A 25,883-nucleotide genomic window follows, 5' to 3' on the forward strand; every position below is an offset into this window, starting at 1 on the left:
GAGGAGGAGGAGGAGGAGGAGGAGGAGGAGGAGGAGGAGGTAGCGGTGTCACTGATGCGCTGCGCCTTGTGCTTCCCCGCCAGGTGTTCTCCCTCTGGCTTCCTATGTCCTGTTACCAGGAGGATTTCTTCAAAGAGTACCTCAAGATGATGGTCAATATCGTCGTCCTGAACTTGCTCATTTGTATTTCTCTCGTGTTCTGGATCGTGTCCATGACTGCCAGTACGTACTACGGTGAGTCCGAAGGCCGGGGAGAGGCCAGCATGGCGGGGCGAGGGGCGAACAGAGCCGCCTGCCCCTGCCGTCGTCAGGAGAGCGGGAAAACCTCAGTCCTGACAGGAGCTGATAGTGGTTCAGAAGGTGTTAACGGCCACTGTACCCTTCTTTGCAGGTCTGGCCGGAGACCCCGTTGAATTTAAAATGTTGTCGTCCTTTGTGATTTATCTCCCTAAAAGAAAGCAAATAAGATAAAAATGAAAAAGCGAAAAGGAAGAGCGAGCTGATAGATGTCTTCCTCTGTCAGGGGAAGCAGTGACAGCACGGGAGGAGCGTGCCAGGCTTCAAAACAGTTTTAGGAATGCACATGCAGCCTTTGAACAGGGCATGCAAGATGAATTCCTTGGTCAAGGCACAGAGGAAATAGTACAAGAAGAGAGAGATGTGTGCATGGAGTCTCTGGCATGGGTGTGTACGGTCAGCTCTGTGTTCTGTTCAAGCAGGCTGTGCCGTAGTTGCATGTAGTTGCAGGGACGCTAGTGCTTTTTGTGGTCTGTCGTTTCCGTTCTAGGACCATTTTCACAGCAATGTGCAAAAGCAGCAAGACTGCCTTCAGCATCACTTCAAGCCTAGAAGAGTTTAACTGCTTTCCCAGGACAGGTGAAGACCTGTCCTTTAGACCCCAGCCAATTTCATGCAGGAGAAGCTCCAGTGTCATTGCTGAGAGTGCCTAGGGATGCAGTACGAACACCCTCAACTGCTTAGTGTTACCTTGGATCCAGAAGAAGCTAGAATAAATGTCCCACCAGTATAAGCTGACTTTTGCGTGGCAGTTGGATGTCTCTGCTCAGTGTTTTTTCAGTTCTCTGCATTTTAGGATGGGTTATTAGTCCTGGTACAGCATTAAATCTGTGTTTGGACACCTCTACTTTAGCTTCTAGTGGGATGCCAGGCAGATGGGCGATCTGCAGAAGCATGCTTCACAACCAGGTTTTGTTTATGTCATTTAGAGCTAGCCAGGTTGGATTTAAACACACGGCTTAATTTGTGCGTGTCTGGTCTCTATCTCTAGGTATAGCGCTCTTCAGTTTTGCCTCTAATGAGGGTATTCCAGTCCTTGCTATTTCACGTGATTGAGAATTGACAGTGTGGAGAGGCCTGATACCAGGTGATCCAAGATAGGGACTGTTACAAAGGAGGAGACTGCAGACGAATCCTCCTTTTTGTAGAGAATTATTAACTATTAGCTACATTAACTATTAGCTTTACTTTTTAAAAGTTTGTGGGGTTTTTTTAAACAAAAAATGTCACTTAAAATCTTGCTGAGATAGTCAAGAGCTTAAAGTATATTTTTGAGATCCTTACATCAAGTTCAAAAGAATTGAAAGGGCCGATGTTTGAGAAAGCAGTCACACTACTTTCACCTAGTAAACTGGCTTTCATTTTTCTGGTAATGAAATTCTGTCAGAGTAAATAGCGTAGTTCGGGATATAATCAATAGCTTTCTTGTCTCTGTCTGCAAAGATGGAAGACTTTTAAACTGTAGTATTAAAGAAGAATTTCTTCTCAGACTTGTAAATTTCAATATAAGGTGTACTTTTGGCGTCTTTTGCAGTGAAATTTGTGTCTTCCAATTGAAACTGAAAATGAGGTGTTAGAATATAAAGGCTGTAAGAATCTTACTGCGAAGGCAGTAATTCATTGAGTCAGTTTTATGATTAAAATAATATACTTTTTAACTGGGCAATAGTAACTGCTTTATTTTGTTAACTGCTTTTATTTTAGCATGTGTTCTGGAATTTTAGAAGGTAATGAGTATGTTTAGGACATTGATAAATTGTCTGCTTTAGAAGATAAGTTGCTAAGGACACTAGTGCTTTATGGAATGGTGTGGAATTATGACAGCTGAGTGGGATATTGTTTTCCTGTTCTGCAAGCTTGTTTAAATTCAGATCATAGTGACTTGAATGACTAAGGAAACGGAACAAACTGGGAACTCAAGAAAAAGCTTTTTAGAAACCCTAAAGAAAACGTGAACATCTTGTGCAAACAAAAAGACATTCTCTTGTCACTGAATCTGTTTGGTTGCACAGTTCTAGATAAAATTGAGAAAAAATAACAGGGAGGATGCTGGAATGTAGAAGTGGAATGTAGAAGTGGAAAAGGATTAGTCTACAGAATCCTCAGAAGAAAAAGTTTCTGAGACTAAATGTGTATTACAGGAAATTAAATTGTTGGATGCAGCCTGCTTTTCAACAAGTCTGTGCAACACTCCAGACCGAAGTGTGCGGTTAGTTGTGTATACTGCTGCCAGGTTGGGAAGACGCTGTGCGTGCATGCATGTGCAGTGGAGAGGGACTATGCAAAGCAAAGAGTAAGAAGTCTAAATCATCTGTGATTCTCAGCTAAGCCAAACTTTCTGTAGGTGAGAGAAATGAACAGGATAAGGAGGACTGCACTAGATAACTAGTCTCAACTACTCTTGAGGATATATACTCGGGTGGAAACCAGACTATGTAACACCCGACTTGTATGTCACGTGGCTGTCTTTCCTTAAGTGCAAAATTTATAGTGTATGTTGTTCTTTATTAAAAATCGTGATTTTTGGGAACCCAGTGGCTTGCTGAAATAAGTTTAATTTTTTAAGTGTTCCTAGTTTCCATTGCACGTTTCTAGGACTAGCCCTTTTGGTGAAAAATTTAGGGTTAATAAAGTCTTAAGAACATCCACTGTAAAGCTAATGGATGTGTTCTCAGGTCCTGAGGGATGTAAATTCTCCCTGAGATATGGCGGAGAGGGGGGCCCAAGAGCTTGGTTGCCAAGGCTAAAGGTGATCAGATGGTAATGCAAGAAAAGATGATGAGAAAAACAGGGAGCAGCAGGGCAAATACATGTTTTACACCACAGCTGTCTGTAATTAGTATACTGCATGACTAAAGAGATAAGTAGCCTGGTTCAATACAAGCAGGTAGTTGGCAGAGGGGAGTTCCGCCATCAGGGTTACTTAATATAATCTCATCTTTTTTTTTGAAATGAAACATCTTTCACTCAGCCAAAAAATCAGTAGATTGTTGGAAATTGTAAAATCTTGGTGTTTCTCCGCTCCGAGTACTGCATGCACTTGCGGACATCCCATTTCTGAATGCCAGTGGCAGAATTAGAACGGAACAGTGAAGGCAGCAAGGATGATCAGAGCAGGTAACAGCATGCGTTTGAAAAGGACTTAAATAGATAAAGATATTTCAGCACAAAAAGGGGACATCTATGTAGGTCATGAATGGCAGGAGGAATGTGAATAGGAAATCATTATTCAGTTTGTCGTAAAATTTAGCAGATGTCCAATGAAACTTGAGGCAGCAGGATCTTTGTGGTTTGGCTTTTTGAAAGGCCTTTTTCAGTGCATCTAAAACCAGAATTCGGTTCTGTGGGTGCTTGTGGAGATGAAAATTTTAACTGTTTTTAAAAATGGACTGGACAAATACATGGGGCATTTTAGAAATGCTGACACAGAAGTCCCCAATAAAACAGGGAAGATCTGCCTGTGTCTGTTCCTTATACCCTTCTCTTGCACACGTGCAGCTCACCACTGCCAGATGGGATTCTGAGTCAGACAGATGTTTGGCTTGATCCAGTTTGGAAGTTCTCATATTTTCAACCAAGTGTAGTGTGGAAACAATCAGAATGTTTTGGATACCAACAAAAGAGGAGTATTTCTTTTTTAAAACTGTAAAAGAAGGCCAAGCATCTAAATTTCCTTTCTCGCATCATTGTAAATTATCAGTGATGCTATGATTAAACTGATGATTTGTTCACAGACCAGCAGCAGGACAGAGACAGTGTGCAAAATAAAAGTATGTATGAACCATAGGACTTCCTGCTAGTTTTATTAGACAACATCAAGTATCACTGTAGCTCAGCTAAGCATTTAAAGATACTACAGAATATGTAAGTTTTCCAAACTAGAATAAAAAGGATGTGGTAGTAATACTAAAGCTATAGAAACACAGCCATTAGCTAGCTTATAAGCGTGGTGACGTCTTCTATCCACATAGACGCGAAACTACTTCTGAAGTCTTCTGTCAGCCAAGTAGCAGCAGTCCTTCTGTTAATATAGTGTAAGATTCTAATTGATGGCATAGACAACAAAGTGACAACATTAGGCATGTCCTAGGAATAATTCACAATACACAGATGATGAAAAAAGTTGCCTGCTTTTCATGGCCAAAAGTTACCAAGCTAAAGCTTTTGATAAACAAGAATGACTTTTCCTAAAAACACTGGTGTTTGGGATGGCTTGAAAAACAAGGTAAAGCTTCCAATATATTGTTCTAATTTTATTTCCATTACAATGCTAAAAAGCATTAGTGATCATAGACAGTGTTGTTCATTCCCTTCATTGCTGCCATATTTTCTGAAACTTCATCGAAAAAAGAATCATAATGAAAAATTCAGATGTGTTATTGTAGTTACCAGAGAATCATAACATGATCTATGAGGGAAGCTCTTGAACTAGTTTGTTTACTTAAAGTTGCTTTCAGTCTCTTTACTTGTTTTGTTAACTGAAATTTTAGTTTGATTCTTACATATTTGAAATTGAATTATACATACCTTACTGTGGATGTACGGGTTGCTTTTTTTTTCTAAAATCTGAACTTGTCCATTCTGTCCAAATCAGGTTTCAGCTGGTCTTAACATTTTGAATGTTAATTTTTGGAGTTTATAAATCCCTTTTAGAAAGGAAAATATCACCATGTTTATTTCTTGACACATTTGCTATTTCTTTGTAATTAATTTTAGTTAATTTAATGTATTTTCTGTGAATGCTGAATAGAAAAATTGAGTAGATAATTACAGATATTTTGGTTTTCCATTCATAAGAATATATTTCTTATAAAGGGTAAAAAGTTTAATCTCTATTAAGGTCAGATTTTAAATATATACTAGAAGGTAATTGCTTTTAAGATATAAAGGCACTAAAAAGGCTTATCAGGATCATCTGTAACCATTTTGTTTGATTTATCAGGTACTTTACGACCCATTTCTCCATGGCGCTGGCTTTTTTCAGTCTTGGTTCCACTAATGATTGCTACACAGGGTTTTAAGAAGAAGAGTCTTGATCACAGTGGTGCATTGGGAGGTATGGTTTTTTTGAGACTATTGAGCTAAACGTTTAATAAACTAAATTAAGGTCCTTTTTATTGTTTATTATATTGTATATTAGAAGAATTAATATTCTTTTAAGACTTTCCTACCTAGTTCTATTATAATAGTGTAAATGTAAGGATATATACCTTGAATTCATACTGATTTTTTTCTCATGCCTGTTTAAATATTCAAGTTAATTTTTGCTGCTGTTTGTAATTAATTTGATTAATTTGTCATTAGATTAAAACAATCTTATAGGTTTATATAAAACTTCAGTACAGCATGCAGTTAAATCACATGGTTTTCTTTAACATATAGACGGATTCACATAGCAATAATGAAATGGTGGAGGCAGTGGCAGTGGTAAAGAAATACCATAAAACTGAGCCGTGTCAGCAGCCTAGTGCCTGGTAGGAAACCAGTAAAGATAACGTGGTTCTCCTTTCTGTAATACGAGCAGGTTTAGGCATTCTTTGCCTCCCAAAAATGAGAAAAAAAATTAAATCTGTACTTCACTTCAAGCAAGTTACTGTTTCAACAAAGGTTTTTCTTGACCACGTGAGAAAAACCCCAACATAGTGTACAATAGTGTTTGTTGGAATCTAATGCAAGATTTCCACGTGAGGTGATTCACCCTTGTCTTGTGAAATTGTCTGAATTGATGGTCAGAAACAGGACTTCAAATCCTTTCCTTCCATGTCACCCATTTTGCAAATCTTAGTCTGTTGGTGAGTTAAGAGGAGCATTTTCTAAATAAAAAAAAAAAATCTTTCCTCTGCTGCTATGTGTTTACCTCTTAAGATAACAGCTTTGCTAGCCAGCTTATATGGGCATTTGCTTTAAGTATGGCCAATTTTCTTTCAGTTGTGAAGAATTGTGATTTCATGGTGGGCAGTGAGAATTAGACCTCCCCCGTGAAGGACGTAAGAAAAAAAAAAAAGCACATCCAGGAACTCAAATAATTAAGAAAATTACAGAAATAAAAAGATGGCATAAAAATCAGAAACAGAAAAAGAGAATGAGGCACAGAAGGAAGAAGCAGCATCCGTTAAGATACGGAGGAGGGTTATCCAGGTTATCTTAGAGACCCTGGGGGAGGGATTTGATTCCCAAACTGAAGATAAACTTGCTGATAGAGACACAGCCACAGCTGTATATATGCTTCTTATACAAATAGTCATATTCTTCAGGCAGAGTACTTAAGTTTCAATTATATATCCTTTGGCTCTTTTTTTTTTTTTACTGCTCTGTCTTTTATTTTTGCGCAGTATTACTGATTTGTGGCAAAAGAAGGTCTTAAAAATCACACATTTTAGCAATAGCAATAAAATTAGCAATTTAGCACAAAATTTAAGAGGCAATTATAAAGATAACTGATTTTTTTTTTCCAGTCAAGATGTCTCTGGAATTCTCATACAGGTATTAGGTGTTTTCAGTAACTCTCTTATTGCATGATTGTCTTAGGTTTATCATGAAGACACTCTTCATATTCAAGAGATTCAAAACACTTAATTGCTTTGCAAAGCAGGCATTGTTACATGAAGGAACTTTATATACTTTTTTTTTCCTTCATAGGATTGGTGGTTGGATTTATACTTACAGTTGCAAATTACAGTTTCTTCACTTCTTTATTTGTGTTTTTTGTTACTTCTTCAAAACTTACTAAATGGAAAAAAGATGCAAAGAAGAAAATAGATTCAGAATACAAAGAAGGTAAGCCATAACATTTTAATTCTTTCAGTTCCCTTGTGGAGAATAAATACTGCATATTCCTCTTCCTTTCAGAGAGTCAGATGAGATAGAACATCCAGAGTAGGTGTCCTGGTTTCAGCTGGGATGGAGTTAATTGTCTTCCTAGTAGCTGGTACAGTGCTATGTTTTGAGTTCAGTATGAGAAGAATGTTGATAACACACCAACATTTTCAGTTGTCGCTAAGTAATGTTTAGTCTAAAGTCAAGGATTTTTCAGTTTCTCATGCCCAGCCAGCAAGAAAGCTGGAGGGGCACAAGGAGTTGGCACAGGACACAGCCAGGGCACCTGACCCAAGGTGGCCAACGGGGTATTCCAGACCATGGGACGTCATGCCCAGTATATAAACTGGGGGGAGTGGGGGTGGGGGATCGCCTCTCGGGGACTAACTGGGCGTCGATCGGTGGGTGGTGAGCAATTGCACTGTGCATCATTTGTACATTCCAATCCTTTTATTACTACTGTTGTCATTTTATTAGTGTTATCATTATTAGTTTCTTCTTTTCTGTTCTATTAAACCGTTCTTATCTCAACCCAAGAGTTTTACTTCTTTTCCTGATTTTCTCCTCCATCCCACTGGGTTGGGGGGGGAGTGAGTGAGTGGCTGCGTGGGGCTTAGTTGCTGGCTGGGGTTAAACCATGACAGTAGGGAACAGCATTGTTGTGCCTCCTCTCCACCCCCATTCCTATGAACGTTAGCAAGTGACTTTGCTTTTGCTTCTGTTCTATTTAAGAAATTGCTATCTAGTTTCTGTTTTGAAAGTGTGTCTTTTTAAATTTAACTTTACATATGTGTATTTTGCTTTTGTCTCATGCTGTTGCCTGTCAAGGTATTTTGCCTGAAAATATTAAAATTTATTTTTTTGTCACTTTAGGTGGACAGAGAAATTGGGTGCAAGTATTCTGTAATGGTGGTGTTCCTACTGAGCTGGCTGTCTTATATATGATAGAAAATGGACCGGGTGAAATTCCTATTGACTTTTCAAAGCAATACACAGCATCATGGATGTGCTTATCCCTTTTGGGAGCTTTGGCATGCTCTGCTGGTGATACATGGGCTTCAGAGATCGGTAGCGTTATGAGTAAAAGCAAGCCAAGGTTGATAACAACCTGGGAAAAGGTTCCAGTAGGTGAGGTGTTACCTGTTCTATGTGTTCTTAATATTTTGCTAATCTGTTTTGAATTATGCATCCAACTTGAAAAAGTTTGAAAAAAGCCCCCAAAACCCAAACATCAGAAATCTGGGATTAAAAAATGTTAGCAGGAATACATTCATTGAAATGGAATACACTCATTTGTGTTTCTGCTGCATCTCATTGGTGAGATGCACCAACATAGCATCCAGGGAAGGAGCTAAAATCATTCTTAGTTAATGCTGTCACTTCTCATCTCTGGCACTATTAAAAGTGTTTATATTGCCAGTGATATAAAGAATACAAGTTATCAAGTAAATTTTGCAGACCTTAGCAGTAGAAGAAGATATATATTCACTACAGACACTACAGAATATTCGCTTCTTAACCAAAGCGCTCATTTCCTTTGATATCTTACCAAGGGTGGGTGAAGTGAACCTTCTGCCTGTCACACCTTGTCTACACAGTGGATGACATTGCTACCTTAAAGCAGTTTGTCTTTTTTGAGTCTTGTTGGCATGTTGATCTGAGTTTTAGATCTTATGGGATAGGATTTAAATGCATGGGCTTTTTTTTCCTTTTTATAAGAGTTCTTCAGATTTTTATTCAGTGAGCTGTCAAACATCTTCATTTCTATGGATTTTGTTCAGTCTTTTAAATTTGTTGGTGAAATATATCTTGGTATACTTCTTCTGAAAGAGAAAGAGGCATTGTTTTAATAACATGCACATCTCAAGCTCTGTATTTTTGGAGCAAATACCTTTTTCTCCTGTGCCCCCCTTACAGCACACAAATACCAGGTGACATTATGAGGTGTGCTATATGGTTTTATTTAATTTGATGCTAGTAAATATGTCTACATAACTAGCCTTAGAAAAAGGAAAAGTAATAGTAATAGGCTGTAATGGTATAGGTTAAGCTTTGCAGCAGTGTAATGGGAATTGTAAATAAAAGCTGTGGTAGCAGAGCCTTGTGGATATAAGAGGGGAAGATAGCTATGAACACAGTTGTGATTTCATATAAAACATTTGAACAAATGTAAGTCTTTAAGAAAAAGTTTGTAAATCAGCTTGGTTTTGTTTGATTCAGGTACTAATGGAGCAATTACTTTAGTGGGCCTGCTCTCAAGTTTGCTTGGGGGCATGGCAGTAGGTATAGCCTACTTCATAACACAACTCATTTTCGTGACTGATCTGGAAATATCTGCTCCGCAATGGCCCATTATTGTGTTTGGTGCAGCAGCTGGCTTACTGGGATCAATTGTTGATTCATATTTGGGAGCTACGATGCAATACAGCGGTAAGATTCTTCCCTTTTTTTTATTTTCTTTTGTTTTTTCCCCTCTCCTAATCTAACCTAAAAATGGGCTTGAATTTCAAGAAGGGCTGAAGATGTGATTTTGAAATGGAAAAAATACAGAATTAGCAACACAAAAGACAGAGGGAGCCAAAGTGATGGACTTGATACTGAAAACAAGAAGGAGGGCAGCTGGTCCTTTTCCACACTTTGATTTGTTTATCTTATGTTACTGTCTTGCTGCTGACTGAAGGAGACCAGAGATCTCCAACACGTTACCTTGGAAAAAGCAATAGCTGCCCTCTCCTTTTCTATATATCTAATTATGGTAATATTTTATAAAAGAAAATGTCAGCTTAATTTTATACATTTACTCAGATTAAGTTGTCACTGCAGAAGCTCCATTTGTACCTCTGAATACTTAGTAATAGTCCCAGCTGAAAGAATTAAATAAGAAAAGCTCCAGGAAAATGTGCACAATACTTTACATTCTGGTTTTTTCACCGCTTAATAGAGTACCATCTCCTATAAATTAAACTTATTACAAAATAGCTGTGACTTTAAAAAAAAAGTGTCCATTTTAAAAAAAAAAATTGTTGGCTGGCTAATTCTAAATTATATCAGTATTTATTTACTCACTGCCCTTAAGGATCATTGTCTGTGAATAAACTCTACAGACAACCTTTAGGCTAAACTGTAAACTTACCCTATGTTTAAAAATTGTTTGAAGACCGTATCTGACACTATTCTGGTTTTTCAGATTTTGTTGTCAGTATACTTATTTGTTGGAAGTTGAGATTTGATGTGCCAATGAACTGCCTGAGAGATACAAGTCCTTTAAATCCACCATCACAGTCAGAACTGCAAACTGTTGTTGGTGCTGTGGATTTGGCTTTCTAGCAGTTTTTATGCTCTGTTCCTTGTAGTTCTGGGCAAGTCCAAAATATAATGAAGTGCTTAACCATTTGAGGAATTCTTAGATATTTCTGTACTAAAGGGGAAACACTTAAGCACTCAGACAATGTGTTCATGCTCCTAATGAGGCAGATGCATTAAGAGAATGTGGTAAACCTAGCTAATGCATGCCTGCATTTGTCAGCATCTATTTCTTCTTCACTTCAGATATTTTTCCATGCTCAGCAACTTACTTTACCAGCTGCAGCAGGGACAGTATGCAAGTTCCACAATTTCTTTTACAAATTCATAAGCACTGCTGGAGTATGTATACTATAAACACATATATGCTATGGTATATATATGCTGTAATATAGATGAAATAGTGCTGCTCATGTGGTGCACACTGTTAGGTTTTGTGTCCCTCCCTTACTTTAACCCACTTTTCCAATCCCTGTTCAATGTGGTCTCATAAGAAACACTCCAATGAGTATTTCTCATGTTTCTCTCCCAATACTCCAATACTCTCTGCAGCATCTTGAAAAACAATAAATAAATATGGCAGTGGTAATAAAGAATTGTGTCTTTTTTTGAAAACATTATGCTACCACTGCTAATCCCTTCCATCAGTGTTTTTCCTGTTGGTAATCTTTCTAGATTTGGTTTGTGTAATAGTCAGTGATACCCACGGTTTCTAAGAGAACGTCCTTCCCTGCCCACACGTTTATTAAGTAAAACTTTGTCTGAACAGCTGCGCAGAATTTGATTCAGATTTTCCAGTGTTACCCATCTGAGGCTATACCTATTTTGTAAATAACAAAGATAATGGAAGGACTTACTGTTACCTCTCCTACTTGTTTATGCTCTGAATCTACGTTTTATGTGCGTAGATCTACACTTTATGTGTGTGTTTTTATATATTTATAAAAATTTATTCCCAGTTTTTCTCTCAAGAAAACTTATGACTTTCTAAAACATAGCAAGTGTTAAGAGTTAAACTATCAGGCTTTGAAGTTTGATTTTTCTGTAGCTCTTTTGCATTATTCAAAGCTAGGTTTAAATGTATGATTCAAAGGTAACAGTAGTACCAGCTATATACCTACCAAGCAGGTTTGTGGTGTGGGGTATTTTTAAGTTTTGTCTGAGGTGCTGAAAATTGTTTTGTAATAAAGCAGCAGCTCAAAATGAAGTTTCCATGTTGTGGTATTAGCAGATATTCCAGTCTACTGAGAAAAATAAGGTTAATATAAAATGTACTGATTTGTTTTGGAATGTTTCTCCATGTCAACCTTAAATGTGTGCATATGCATGTAACCAGTTATACTTCACTGCAGTGTGAGTTGGCATTAAAATCAAGCGTGCTAGAATTTTATGCTTTTATCAGCATATAAAATAATGCAGCTGGACAAAACATAGGATAATGGTGTGTGTACAGTAACAGCTAATGAAACACAATGCTAGAGTACTGATAATACAGAGGCAGAGCAAGAAATGGCTTAAGTACTAGGGAAAAAAATCCAGCGCTGGTAGAACTGCTGTGTAAACAGAAATGATAAATTCAGCCTCTGTAAGGAGCTTGTTTTCTGTTAGATCAAGTAATAATGTTATGTCCGTAATTTTCCTTTGAAAACAAATACATCTTCTTGACAGGAAATAGATGTTGCTAATCAGTCGTTTCTGTTCTGTTCAAAGCAGCATCCTTTGCCTTAGGATGGCTCTTGGAACAGCTTTTTCCTCTTCTGGTTTAGCTTGTTTCATTCTTTTCTTTGCTATGAAACAACATAAAGAGAGAAGTAGACCTGACAGAAGCGTAACTTTTCAGAAGAAGTAACTTCTAATGTAAAGTACTGCATTTATATCCCACTCTTTGAAGCTACCAGATTAAACTCATTATAATTTAGTGTAGTCTGTTGGTGTCTTTCCTTACAGAGGTTTAGCACCATAATGGTAAACTAAATTTAGGAAGTTGCCTACACTTGGTTACTAAGTTTCTTTTCGGCTTGGTTGGCTTTGTCAAATGAAGTCTTTATCTTTCCTCAGGTTTTGACCAGAATATCGGCATGGTTGTCAACCACCAAACAAAAGACTCCAAGCACATATCTGGAAAACCTATATTAGACAACAACACAGTAAATCTTTTTTCTTCTGTAATCATTGCTTTGGTGCTTCCAAGTGTGGCGTGGTGTTTCTGGCCCAGGGGTTGAAATGGTTTAAGGTTTTATGCATGTGATTTATTTATGTTCAGTCTTACTCAAAGACTCTGAAGAGTTCTCTTCGAACTCTCTTGAAGAGAACGATCTGAAACTTTCAGAGAGCCAAAGGACTTTCCATCTCAACTTACTAAGGCTGTGAGCTTCATATGGCAATTGGCATCTCCCGGGGCAAGGAAGGGGTTTTGTCGATATGCTCTTGCAGCTCTTCAGTTGGATGTAGATCCTTGCCAAGTGAGGTGAAACGCTTCATTTATCCTCATGGAGCTGAAGGGTTGGCATCTATGTTCTCTCTCATCCCCAGCATCTGGAAGGGCAAGAAGTGGGAAATAGAAGTCTAATCTACTACATCAGTCAGTGTGATGGAACGTTGTGGCTATTGTCCAAGCCAGACACAAAGTACCCTGCAACTTTATGTAGGCAGTGGTAACATGGGTGAAATGAGTGAATTCTGGTACTTCCCATAATCTACAGTATGTAAGGTTTTATGGAAATATTTTTTTGCGGTGCAGGGGGGAGAGAGCAGTAAGCCTCGTTGCCTATTCTGTATCCTGATACTATCTCCACTTCCCTAAGAACAGGGTTGTTGAAAGTGATGCCACTATGTAATGTTTGAAGCAAAAGACTAAATTTAAAATAAAAACTCAATAGTTTTTCCAGTAAGAATAACAAATTTGTCTGTGCTTTTTTGACATCTTTATTTCAAAACTAATGATATTTATGAAGACTGTCAATACTGTAGTACTTACTAAATTACCTAAAATTAAAGATTACAATTGTGAATTCACATTCATCTCTTTAGAAATAGAACATTTTTTCCATAAGCTTAGAATTGTTCCATAATGTTTAGCATTCTGACCAAGCCATACTCTTTGGTTCTTTCTCAGCAGTGAAAGTGTTTTCCCATTTTGTTTGGGGTTGCTACTCAGAGATCGTGGCCTCAGCCGAAGAAGCTACAGTTTATCCTTGTAGTGAATGGGGAAAGTCTCACCTATAAACCGTTTCAAAAGAGGAATTTAACTTTTGGTGCTCAGGCTCCTATGTTAGGTGATTCCATCTTCCATCATTAATTTATAAAGGAGGTGGAAGTAATTTAGCCAGCACAGATTGTATTTACACTTTAGAGATACCCTCATAATAACTTACCACAGTCGACATTCAGAAGTTAGGGTCCATACTGTTAACTTATAAAAAACTTTTTCTTCTTATCTTTAGAGATAGGTGAGTATTTTGTATTAAACATCTGATTTTTTTACAACTATCTTGTGTATATTACCTTGATATACTTAATTCACTTGAATTGTGTATTATGTCACCTTTTATGGGAAGAGTCAGAAATTTTAACACCACCTATGTTGAGTTTACTCTTTTAAAATCTAGTCTATATAAACCTGGAATTTATCACTGGAACTACTTCACTGTATTATCCAATTATAAAGATGAGATTTCAAACTCGTAAAAGCTTTCTGAAAAGAACCAATTGTGTAGCTGCTGTATGTCTGTTCCTGTGGAAAGGCACAAAACTATGAAAGAAATATATGCACTTAAACTGTAACAATAAACACTTGAGATTTTTATGCATTGTTTGGATTTATGCTGCTTCTAAATAAACACTGTATTAGTTGTCCTTTACGATTTTATTAATACTGTTGTGATTTCTAGAATTAAGACACACAATTTTTGTAAGAGACTTTTTCTTCCCATTAAATGCCTTATTTTTGTGTTCTTTTGTTTCCTGAAACAAAGTATGCTTTCAAACACTAAAGTGGACATGGTCAGCTTTTCGCTGTTTAATATGGGTCTTGTCAGCTTGCCATAGCAAGAAGACATCTGTGTTTTTAAACTCGTAGCAGCATGAAATGCTTTGATCTGTTATCATATGAATGAATGTGATGTGAATGAACTTCTGTAAGTAGGACCTTCAAAGGCCGTTATTCAGAATTTTTTATTTGTCATGTCTTAGTGATGACACTGAGTTGCTTTTGAAATTGCCACTCATGAATCTCCAGTATTTAGAAAGATCTGAGCACTCTCGAACTCTGGAAAGGACTGTGCTAACTGTGGGTGTATTATATTGAGTGGAGTATCACTTACGCAAATATTGTTACATTTAACTATTTAGTAGCTGTAAAACTGTTAGCTTGGGGGCAAGTAGGGGATACAGGGAAGAAGTTACAGAGTGTGACAAACTGCCTGTAAATTGGTGTGCGTCACTAGGAGCTGTTCCTAGGAGCAGACAGGGATACTACCTGTCCACGTGCTACTTGGAGAGACAGAAAATGCAGCAAGTAAAAAGGGAGAGTGATAAAAAGAGGAGGAGCTAGGAGAAAACCAAGGAAGGTGATAGATTTGAAGGTGCAGAATAGGTCATTGCAGTAAGGAAATTTAATTCCATTCTTTAAACACTCAAATATTTCTTTTGCTTCAGAGCCATCAGTACCCTTAGTATATGAGATAACGCTGACACTGATTTTCCTTTCATACTGGAGTGGCACCAATATTTCCACAGCACCAAGAGGATACACTCTATTTTTTTAATTGAAGAGGTTACAGTTGTGAAGCACCGATCATCATTCTTGGCTTGATTTCTAGATGTGTTAGAAGTTCAAGTAAGAGTATGATTACAACATAATTGTATATGAGAAATCTTCAGGCAGGTCTTGCTTAGGCTTGGTGTCTTGATCCTGAGTGTTGAAGGAGTCACCAATATTCAGTTATTTTTTTGTATTTCTACTCCGTTGTTACAGCTGTAGATTGTCTTGGGTCTGTGCATGCTGCTGCTGAGTGGTCCATCATTGCAGATGTAGACCACAGTTCCCTGGGACAACAAAAGAAAGTGGTATAAAAAATGAAGGGGATATACCACCTTTCTTGGGTATTAAAGACTAGCTGATGTTCAGAAGGCTGACTTTCTGACAATAAAGGGCTGAAACATCTTGAAATACTGTTGATATTTTACAGAACCCGATTTGGGCACCGGATAAATGAGGCAGTAGATTGATATTCATGTTAAAATCTGTTAGGATTGGGCATCTCAGATTTGTAAATAGGATTTGTTTTCTCTGTGTTTCCCCCAGCAGTGCTTTGGTCCCCACTCAGCCTTTTTTTAAAAATTTCATTATCCAGCATTTTAAATTGCATTAAGTCACTCTTCTTCAAGCAGGAGTTAACCTGTTTTACAGAAAGTTTATTCGCTTAAAGCTTTTTAAGTGCATTACAGTCTCTGCTTCTGGCTATTGCCCTAACTGGATAATAACTTTCAATTTAAATTCTGCTTCTGTTGGGGGGTGGGGTGCAGCTCTCACAGTTATGGGCCTATTGTAATGTGTAAATCAGAGCAGGTACATGAATTCATTCAGATGATGTGGATCCCTGCAGTGCTCCCGAGCCCACAGCCACCTTCAGTCAATATTAATGCAAGTCCCAAATGAAGACAAAATACGGGAATGTGGAAATAAAGCTGCCAGGCAAATGGCAGCTTGTACGCGAGTACTCCAGAGTCTGTAAAACTTGAGTTCCAGTAAAGAAATTCCACCAAGAAAGCATTTATTCAGTAGCTTTTCTACAACCTTCATCCCCCAGGAGAAAAGTGGGTCAATTTTAATATCTTGCCACTGCTAAAGCATAGAACCATAGAACATCCCAGGTTGGAAGGGACCTTGACAAATCATCTGGTCCAACCTTTTGTGGGAAAGGGAGCCTAGATGAGATTATCTAGCACCCTGTCCAATTGCAACTTGAAAACCTCCGGTGATGGGGGCTCTACCACGTCCCTAAATGTCACAGTTTTTTCTTAAAACACAGTAAGGCGGATGCACAGGAAAGCAGAAGAGCATGGTTATGTGAGTTCTGACCAGGAAACCTTCCAGGTGACTGACTGATAATATGAAGTAGTACCCTCATACACATTATCACTTTGAAAATATCTTTAGAATGAACGTATCCCCCCCCATAGCAGACCTTTTAGCAGGAATGTTGGCTCTGCCCTGCGTTGGGATTTGCCGTTTTAGAGCAGGGCAAGTGCTGGTTCTTAATCTGGGTGGCCGACTGAAAAAGAAAAGACTGAGTTTAGCTGAAATGTGGAAGAACCAGTCTGACCCGTGTTGAGGGAAGGGGGTTTGGAAAGGTGAATACAACCAATAGCGAAACAATTGCCAGTTTGGGGAGCTACCTGGTTGGACTGGCAGAGCCACCTGTGAAGCCCTGTATAACTCGTTTGCACCTCTCTTGCCTGGTAGCTGCTTTTTTTTGTGGCTTTGTTCAAACAAGCGTAAAGCAGAATTAAACACTGCAATGTGATCACTGTCCAAATCGGTCTTGGAGGTTCAAACCCACACCACTAACAATGGTGACAGTGGTTTAAAAAAAATATGAATGCATTCAGCAATTAGAGGAAACGTCAGTAGAAAGGAGTCAGAAAAGTTCTCTGGTGCTCATTTGTTAATATCCTCTAGTAACTTCAGTAACTAGTTTTGTAAGGACTTTGCAACCACAGCCCCAGCTGCAAAGCTAAGAAGGTAGAAGGACATCGTAAAAAATCATGTCGGCCCTAGGAAACGACATCATGCACGTAATGCAGAAGTAAACACCTGTGCGCAAAGGCCGAGCTCTGCACCCCAACCTTCTGGTTCTGCAGCTGTGGGGAATACGCTGGTTTTAATTCTGTCTTTCAACTAACCCAGTTACAGCCTTCATACAACCTCTTGGGTTCCCGACGTGTTTGTTTGGATAAATGCATCAATCAACCTCTACCCTTACAACCCAGCACAGTTATACATTTATAAAAGCGTTAAAATCCCCATGAAACAGCCCAGATCACCAGTTCTTACGAATACTGGGCTGGTATCAACTACAGGGGCAACAGCAGCGACCGCACTCTGCTGTTCCTTGCCGAAGGGCTCTTGCCGCAGTGACTTCTGCAGAGTTCAGCCCAGTGCTAGAAAAGCAACGCCTTCTGTCATCCCGACCTTTCTGTTACCACTACTCGTTATCCTGATATTTCATTATTCCAAAGTCCTGAAATCATTCCACTGTTGAAAGCTGCTGCACTCAAATGCTCCCCCGAAGCAACAGTAGTTTCAGTCTGCCTTTAACTGCCAAATGCTGCTGGTGCTGGTGCTCCCAAGGTATGTGCATCGTCTCGTTGCGTTAAGCGTCTCCTCCTAATATAATTTAAAAAGTGAAAGGATTCATGATGCATGGGGATAAGAAGCAGGAGTATAATTCACCTCTGGAATTCTGGAAACCCTATGTCTTTTGGTAGGTGCCGTAAGAACACAAAGAGACGGCTGTCAGCATCTGACATTACCCGCCGTGCCGTGTGCCCAAGAGGCTCTACAGTTGATTTAACCTGTGCAAAGCTATGCCAGAAAAAAACAACCACCAACCAAGCCCTAAGAAGTGCCCGAAGCCATTATCACAAGACAAAATGGAAGCATAATTCAATTTATTGTACTTCAGAGTGTGAAGTTAAACAAAGAAAATACTCTCACACTGGGTTGCCTATCGATTTATGAGCAATACACCACTTAGTTTCAGATAGGTTTGGTTTGGAATGGATTAACATATATGTCACTTGGGTTCAGAACTCACCTGAAGTAAGAATGTAATCTAGACATTAAGCTTAGATGCCTTTCCTTTTTCTTTCTTACATCTAAAGAAGCCAGGTTTTTTGCTATATATTTTGATTTTTTTCCACAATGAAAAACGGCTAGTCATCTGCCTTCACTTACTGCTCTATGTGAGAAACTATCTTCGTTCCTAAGGTATAAAAAATTCAAGAGGACAGAGGCAAGGATAAACCCACGTGTAGTTTTGAAAACACTTTGCCCAATTCTTTCTTGCAGATGTTTTTGCATTAGAGTGCAGGCTAGAGCTTGATTTCAACGTGCTTCACTTTATTGACTTGTGCTCTGAAATCGTACTTAGGCAAACTGTTCTCCTGCCTCCAGCCCTGCGTGCAATCGCAGCAACGCAGACCTTGCCCAGCACGTGGCTTGAGTGAGCTTGTAATAGCATTTTTAGAAGGAGAATAAAGTCCAAATTCCCAAAACATGCAAGGGCTTAATTTAAATATTCTCCAACCCAAAATGTTCTCCAACCCTGTCTAGTGAATTTTGCCACAAATTTCTTCCTTGTTAGAGATTGTCAGTATTTTCACAGCCAATAGATTATATTTTGCTCCTGATATTTGGCACATTTAAAGTGAAAGAGATGTTGTGTCTCAGATTTTTTTCCCCTGAATTCTTGGTTATTTCCACTGTAACAGGGCAGTGTTGTTACCTTGTATTTTCTTGAGATTTTTGAGCTTATTCCTTTTATTGAAAAAAATAAACCTTCCATGTGCTCGCTTAATACTTATGCTAAAAACTAAGTTACTGGTGCTACCAAACCATTATCTGCCATAGGAGAAAAGTGAGTGCTTAAGAATTCTCTAAATGGCCAAACTGAAAAGAAGAAATGAATTAATGCAACAGCTTATTTCATATTAAGGAACACAAACAAACATATCATTTAATGGCAGCCTGAATTCTGTAATCAGTTTTATCTTTGATGAATTGTGCTTAATCTTCAAACATAAAGTGACTAATTCAAAAGGATTGTATTATTACTGCCATCAGTTCAGATCATCCCTACCCTGGCACTTATTTTCAGGCTCAGAAAAAGTATTTCAGTTGTCTTCAAAGGAGGTTTTAAAGAAATAAATGCAGACAGGTGTCCTGGTTTTGGCGGGGATAATTTTCTTCCTAGTAGCTGGTACAGTGTGTTTTGGATTTAGTGTGAGACTAATGTTGATAACACACTGATGTTGTAGTTGTTGCTAAGTAGCGCTTATCCTAAGTTCCGGATTTTTCAGTTTCCCATGCTCTGCCAGCGAGCAGGGGCACAAGAAGCTGGGAGGGAGCACGGCCAGGAGAGCTGACCCCAACTGGCCAAAGGGATAGTCCATACCATAGGACGTCGTGCCCAGTATATAAACTGGGGGGAGTTGGCCGGGAGGGGCCGATCGCTGCTCGGGCATCGGTCAGCGGGTGGTGAGCAATTGCATTGTGCATCACTTGCCTTTTCTTGGTTTATTTTATTTTATTTTATTTTATTCCTTTTCATTACTATTATTATATTTTAGTAGTAGTAGTAGTATTAGATTTTATTTTACTTTAGTTATTAAACTGTTCTTATTTCAATCCCCAAGTTGGTTTTTTTTTTTCCTGATTCTCCTCCCCACCCCACTGGGGCCGGGGGGAGTGAGCGAGCGGGTGCGTGGTGCCTAGTTCCAGGCTGGGCTTAAACCACGACATTAGGCTATTTAAAATTGCAGCACCCAGAAACTGGGTGTAGTAAAACTCCTTTAAATTATATAGTACTAAAGCAATCCAGGCTGAAAACAAATGGAAAGTTCTCCAGGTGAAATGGGCATTTAGAGAGTGGCTATAATTACACAGATAGAAGGCTGAAACCATGATTGGATATTTGTCTAAAAGATAAACTCTAATTCATATGAGAATTAGTCAGGGAAGATGTCATAATTAAATTAGACAGGAGGTGAGACTGGTGGACGGCAACAATATGTTTTGGCTTGACGGTGTGTGAACTTTGTGAACTGACCACTTACCTGAGCCTAGAAACCTATCTGAACAAGCAATGAGTCTCAAAATGGTGTGCCGAATTTGTGAGCGACAATATTCTCATCGATACTGCTGGGGGTTATTGATGCATAACAGCCTTTTAACCACACACTAATCACGTGGCGGACAAGTGACATGACTATGCAAGTATACAGTCTTATAAAATGTCTCATCAACTAATTAAACAATGAAGGCGATCAATATTTCAGTTTTATATCCCACTGGCATCCACCAGAAAGTGCCTTTCATGCCGTGCTACTGGAGCCAAAAATCCGTCGTCTCTACAGTGCTGCTTCCCGAAGCACGGGGATTTGCCTGGTGGTGGGAGAGCTCTGTGGAACGGCTTCCCTGTGTTCACCCACTTTCACCGTGTGGTATCGCGTCACCGGGCTACAGCAAAGTAAATTTAACGATAAGCAGCAGTCTAGGACCTAGCCTTAACATTTCACAAATCGTGCGTGGTTTTTCAATCAGCTTGTTATTTTCATACAGCTATGCAAATGTACTCTGTCCTGCTACCTTAGCTTATCCTGTCCTCTGTTTTGCATGAAAAGAAGCAAAATAGTCTTCTTTTACAAAGAACAGAGTTATCAGCTGGTGCCCGTTGACAGAAGCACAGCTTACTAGCAAAGGAAGTATTTGTTTGCCTTGAATTTACCATTAGATACATATAGTTTCTTCATCTGCTAACATTAATACATTTAAAATTTATTTGGACACAAAAATACCTAAGCAGCCTAAAGTGTTCAGACCCAAAACAACCTGCAGGCCTTTGATTGTGAGCAGAAGCGATTTCCTGATAAAAACACAGAATTACTAAATACAGTAAGATTTCCGAAGTGTTTTGCCTCAGCGGAGCTCTCCTGTGGTCTTAACGTTGCAATAACTCCAGTGGAAGAATTTAAGCCGTATTTCCATTATTGCTACAGGTCTGTGTGCTCTGTGTCCTGAGGGACTTGCCGTTTAATTCTGCTTGCTAAGGGGACTGGTCGAAGGTATTGCAGAACTCCCGAGGCAGGACTGGGACAGCAGGGCTGGGCTGGCTTCTCCTGCCAGGCTGAACTGGGATCGCCAGGAGGAGAACTCGCTCTGCCCACCTTACAGTCTTCTGGTTCCACAGTACCAAAGTATTCAATGGGAAGAGGAGGAGGGACGTCCTCCTACCTTCCTGACCCTCAAGAATTTTCCTTTGCTTCTGTGAATTATCTGAACTCTTCTAGTTGTTGCTAATAGGTTTTGTCTCAGGTCCTGCAGCACCTAAAAGCAGAAGCCCAGAGGCAGCTACCAGAATACGCCCTGATTTGCAGAGACGAGCACTCTATTCTCTGACATGGAATAGCCCCCCAAAACGAAGGACCCTCTTGTATAATTTGCACAGAGGGAGTAGGCAGAAGGTGTAAACTGGCAGCCTGGTGTAACCTGGGGCAATTTGGCTGTACTGATGTGAGGGCCCAGGTAAACATGATACAAAATGAAGAGATTTTGGGTGGTAGCCTCATTCCTCAGTGCTGAATTTATTCTGCTATTTATAGGGATGTGTCTGATATTGGTGACGTGTGGATTGTTGGAATGAAAGACCCTATTGGAGTTTAGCGAAAAGAGCAGAGGTTAGCACTATCTTGTAGGTGACCTGCACGCTGGGTTACTGCAGTCTGTCTCCTCCATAAGTGTTCCAGTGAGTTAAAAGTTTACAGTGTTTTTCATTTCTTTCTCTTCAGCTATTCTGCACTGGAGGTTGTACTGTAGCTTCCTTTTGCCATGCTTCAGTGATGTCTGCTCGTTTTATCTGCCGGTGACGTTCCTGTACAGAAGCATTGATCAGAGATGACAGCCAGCCAGGGAATGTTTAATGAAATGCACTACCAAAGAATCAGTTGTCCTCTTTTCAATATTAACCTTCAGAGACTAGTTGATTTCATTTTTACAAAATAAAGGCCATTTCCTGAAAAGCTCCATGAAACTATTTTTTCCCTTCATTGCTACGCCAAAATCACAAACCTTCCAGTTTTGCAAACCCTATTTTACAGCTCTCGTCCCTGATCTGCTCAGACCCATGACCTCCACCAGCAGCACGTCCTCTGCAGTGCTGCTCCCCAAAGCTCTCACACTCTAGGTACAGGTAGACATTGCTGCCTTGAAGACGGGAAGGTCTGTTCCACCTTTGGTCAGGGAAAACCGCCGTGCATGGAAAAGCGTGGAGAGTGAGTGATACTATAGCATATAGCACCAGAGAGACCACGTCATTGTGTTGAAGTACAGAAGCAATTGTTTTATATTTCCCCATGGAATAAGTCAATTCAGATACACAGGTAATTTCAGCCTTCACCTTTTAAACAAGCTGTTTATACTGATAGACGATTTCCTTTGCATCTTCCTTTATGACATTAACAGACTGTGGGGAAAAACAAGGGTCCATGAAATTGCTCACATTTCCTCGGAGAATTCACAATTACAGCTCAATGGAAGGAGAAGAGGAAAACTCATCATCACCTACAACTTCAGACCTTTTTCTAGAATGCCTCCACTGAAATGGGATTATCCTCCAACATCTCCCATCTCTTCCTTTAACAGTAGCAACAGGTGTCCTGTACGAAAGTGCAGTAGGGATCCACCAAAACAGACCCCGAGGCTTCAAGGCACTAGCTTGTTGCCTGTAATTCCCATGACCCAGCCACATGAAAGTACTCTGTTTCCCCTCTCTATGTCCCTGGATCTTGTACTGTTCCTCTGTCAAATGCACGTAGAGACATCAGCTTTTCCAGAAACCATCAAACGAACTGTCGATCAGAGCAGAAGTCTCAGCATCCCTCCTGGAAACTGGCCAGTGCTACGTGCCTCGAAGGAAGCATCAACCTGAAGTAAGAGAATTGGCCTGGACAATTAGGAGCTGAGCTGCATGTCGTGAATGTTTCTTAACTCACCTTAGAGACTGAATTTCCTGAATCTTCGGAGTCCGTATCATTACCTCAGCCACTGCTGCACATATGGGGAGCTCAGGAGTCAAGAAGTGGGACTGGACAGAGGTGGGAGCTCGGAGGTGCCTGCTCTACAGCATCTTAAACCTCCTGTCATGCTTTCACCACCTGAAAGGCAAAGATGACTGAACCCAGCCTTATGCCTCTCGCTCTTGGAGATTCACAGCATTCCCCCTGCAGTTGTTCTCATGCAGTAAGGACAAGGCAGATGAGAAAGTGCCACCATTTAAACTAACCTTCGCTGTTACATGAGACAAGAAGGCGCAGAACAGCTGACACAATCCCAAGCTCAGGCATCGTTAGTTGTTAAAGGCTCTCTTTAGCTTTCGTTTGAACTGGCATGCATATTTTAAATGAATGAACAAGTTGAAACCAGCATGATTACAAAACATCAAGAATAAAATACAGTTTTATTAGTATTAATCATGCCAGCCATGATTTCTGTGCCTTGCCAGGTGAAGCTATTAAGCACCTTGTTCTGTTCAGTCAGCAAAGGCTACTGTGAGAAAATTCAGGATTTGAATGCAATCGTGATAGGAACTGTCATTCTGAAGAAGCAGCATATAGCTCAAAGTGAATAACACGCTCCACGTCCCTTTGGCTTGCAGCACCCCAACCCTCCTGCCCTGCCTGCAATACTTCTTGAACTGGGCAAACGGGACTCCCAGCGAGCGTGGTGGGCTGGGGAGCAGAAAAGCTGCCTCGCTCCTCCTGCCTCCTCCTGCCTCAGCATTCCATTGCTGGAAACACACACTGGCAGTAAAGAAAAAGTCCTTTCGCTCAATTCACAACTAATAACCAGAGTTACAAACACAGCTTCCCTCCCTTCTTTATGTTTTCATTTGTAGTAAGTACTGTTTAGTAAACCTTACCAAGCTCCTACCCCTGTACTCATGGGAAAAATGTACTAACCAAGGATGCAATGGTATTTTGAATCAAAGTGCTTGTGAAGAGGACTTGGAAAACCGGATTTTCCCCAGAGGGTTTGTTTTGGGTTTTTTCTCTGCTTCGTGGCTGTTCTAGTTGGCAAAACCTGTTTGCTAGAAATCCGTTAATAAATCTGTGCTGGTTTGGGGTTGGGTTTTTTTTAGTGAACACAGCAATATGTCTTGTAGCCATCAACATCTCCACAAACAAAAAACAAAACTACCAAAATTCTGCAGAGAATCCCTAACCATGGATCCACTAATTTTTAAAAAAAATGTAGTTCACAGGAGAACTGCTGTTTATGGTCTTACTAGTCGCTTTTTCTGAAGTGCATACAGCTAACATCTTACATAGACTGTTTTACTCCCCTGTATAGATTCAGGTGGAGCTTCAGAAGAAGGAAATGAGATCATGCTTTTTGAAATAAACGTGAGCTCCTTGTTTCCCCTCATCTACTGGAAAAGCAGCGCAATCTACCCAGCCCAGCAAGCTTTGGGAACATTATCAGGGCTTAGCGAACCACTCACCAAGCTGGGGGGGGAATATAATTATTCCTTCACAATTTACTCTAAGTAACCCAATTATAAGCGGTCTCCAATGCTCACTTTACAAAGAAAGATCTCAGGGGTAAGGAGCCCCTTGCTAATCGCAGGGCGCTGGTTGTGGCTCCACCGTCTCTGTGCCAGTCCTGTCCACAGCCCCACAAATCAACATGTTTTCTGGCACCTCTTGGGTCACCAGATAACCTCAAATTAAGGTGATTCCTCCCTTTTCAACTGGAGATTTTTAGTGTCACAACTCCTTATGGGATATTTGCGTATAACCTCACCAAGTCTGGCAAATGCTGTTGTGCGTTTGCTTTTTGTCTGTCTTTTTAGACTTGTGTCCATTACAAACGTGAAGAATTATGCTCACACAGAAGTATAAGGTTCAGAAAAATAATTTGTGTGGGGAAAGAAAAGTACATGATTAAACAATACAACAAGGAAGCTTTCAACTGTTTAATGATGCTAATGATTAAATGTTTAATGATGGCTAACTGCCACCTCAAGCTTCTCTATAAATTTACCTGCAAACTACATGTCCTAATGGTGCAATACCATCAAGATTACCTACAGACTCGGGAGGACAAGCCTTCCAGAAGTGCTCATTCAATGGGAGACAAGGGGTCTGTTTGGTGGCTCATCCCCTCGGACCTTTCCTGTGAAATTCCCATGAGCTTACAAAGTCTCAGAGGTCTCGCTCCAGAAGTACGTTTCAAAGTGAGCAGCTTACCAGAAAAAGAAACACTAAAGATTTGCATGATTTGTCCTCGGAAAGCTGTATGGAGCAAACTGGATTGGGGCCCAAGACCTCAGCTTAGGTTGGGAGATGTTTTGTAGTAACGGTATGAGGGCTATTACTATGGGGTTAAAATAAAATGGAAATCCCAAAGCAGAACACAGAGAAAATGGGTGTGGGAAACCACGACAGTCCCATCCCGTTTACCTGCGACTTCACCTTCGTTGTGGGTAATGACACGTGTTCTATCTCCAGCACTAAGGACTGCTATTTTCGGCTCCAGACCTGTTCTCCGTGGCTTTTGTTTCGAGCCTGAAGAGCCTGTAAAACCCTTCTCTGCAGGTGGGGATGCGGCCTCAAGCACCCAGCGGAGCAGGGGGCAGGTATGACCCCCAGCAGAGCGGGCTGGTGCCCACCGCAGCCCCTCCGTC

At 39.9% G+C, this 25,883-nt stretch overlaps 1 protein-coding gene across 3 annotated transcripts; it reads left to right on the forward strand.

The window, feature by feature from the left end:
• The first annotated feature begins 20 nt into the window (after window positions 1–20).
• On the forward strand, window positions 21–12,852 carry TMEM19 (transmembrane protein 19). 3 transcript variants are annotated; one of them, XM_010561783.1, is made up of 6 exons: window positions 21–234; window positions 5,240–5,353; window positions 6,937–7,074; window positions 7,987–8,241; window positions 9,334–9,543; window positions 12,475–12,852. In XM_010561783.1, exons 1-6 carry the CDS (start codon window positions 105–107, stop codon window positions 12,636–12,638), a joined length of 1,011 nt encoding a protein of 336 aa, XP_010560085.1. In that variant the 5' UTR covers window positions 21–104; the 3' UTR covers window positions 12,639–12,852. The 3 variants fall into 3 exon arrangements, with proteins under 3 accessions (XP_010560085.1, XP_010560087.1, XP_010560086.1); XM_010561785.1 differs by having other exon boundaries at window positions 37–234; window positions 7,039–7,074; XM_010561784.1 differs by having other exon boundaries at window positions 37–222.
• Window positions 12,853–25,883: the final 13,031 nt, after the last annotated feature.

This window comes from Haliaeetus leucocephalus, unplaced genomic scaffold, assembly GCF_000737465.1.
Source record: "Haliaeetus leucocephalus isolate CR32 unplaced genomic scaffold, Haliaeetus_leucocephalus-4.0 Scaffold151, whole genome shotgun sequence".
NCBI lineage: Eukaryota > Metazoa > Chordata > Aves > Accipitriformes > Accipitridae > Haliaeetus > Haliaeetus leucocephalus.

Excerpts from the sequence above, each read along its gene's own strand:
- TMEM19 (XM_010561783.1), top strand. The coding sequence starts at position 105 with ATGTCCTGTTACCAGGAGGATTTCTTCAAAGAGTACCTCAAGATGATG. Across the intron at positions 7,075-7,986 it reads AGATTCAGAATACAAAGAAG|GTGGACAGAGAAATTGGGTG; the intron begins GTAAGCCATAAC and ends TTGTCACTTTAG. Across the intron at positions 8,242-9,333 it reads CTGGGAAAAGGTTCCAGTAG|GTACTAATGGAGCAATTACT; the intron begins GTGAGGTGTTAC and ends TGTTTGATTCAG.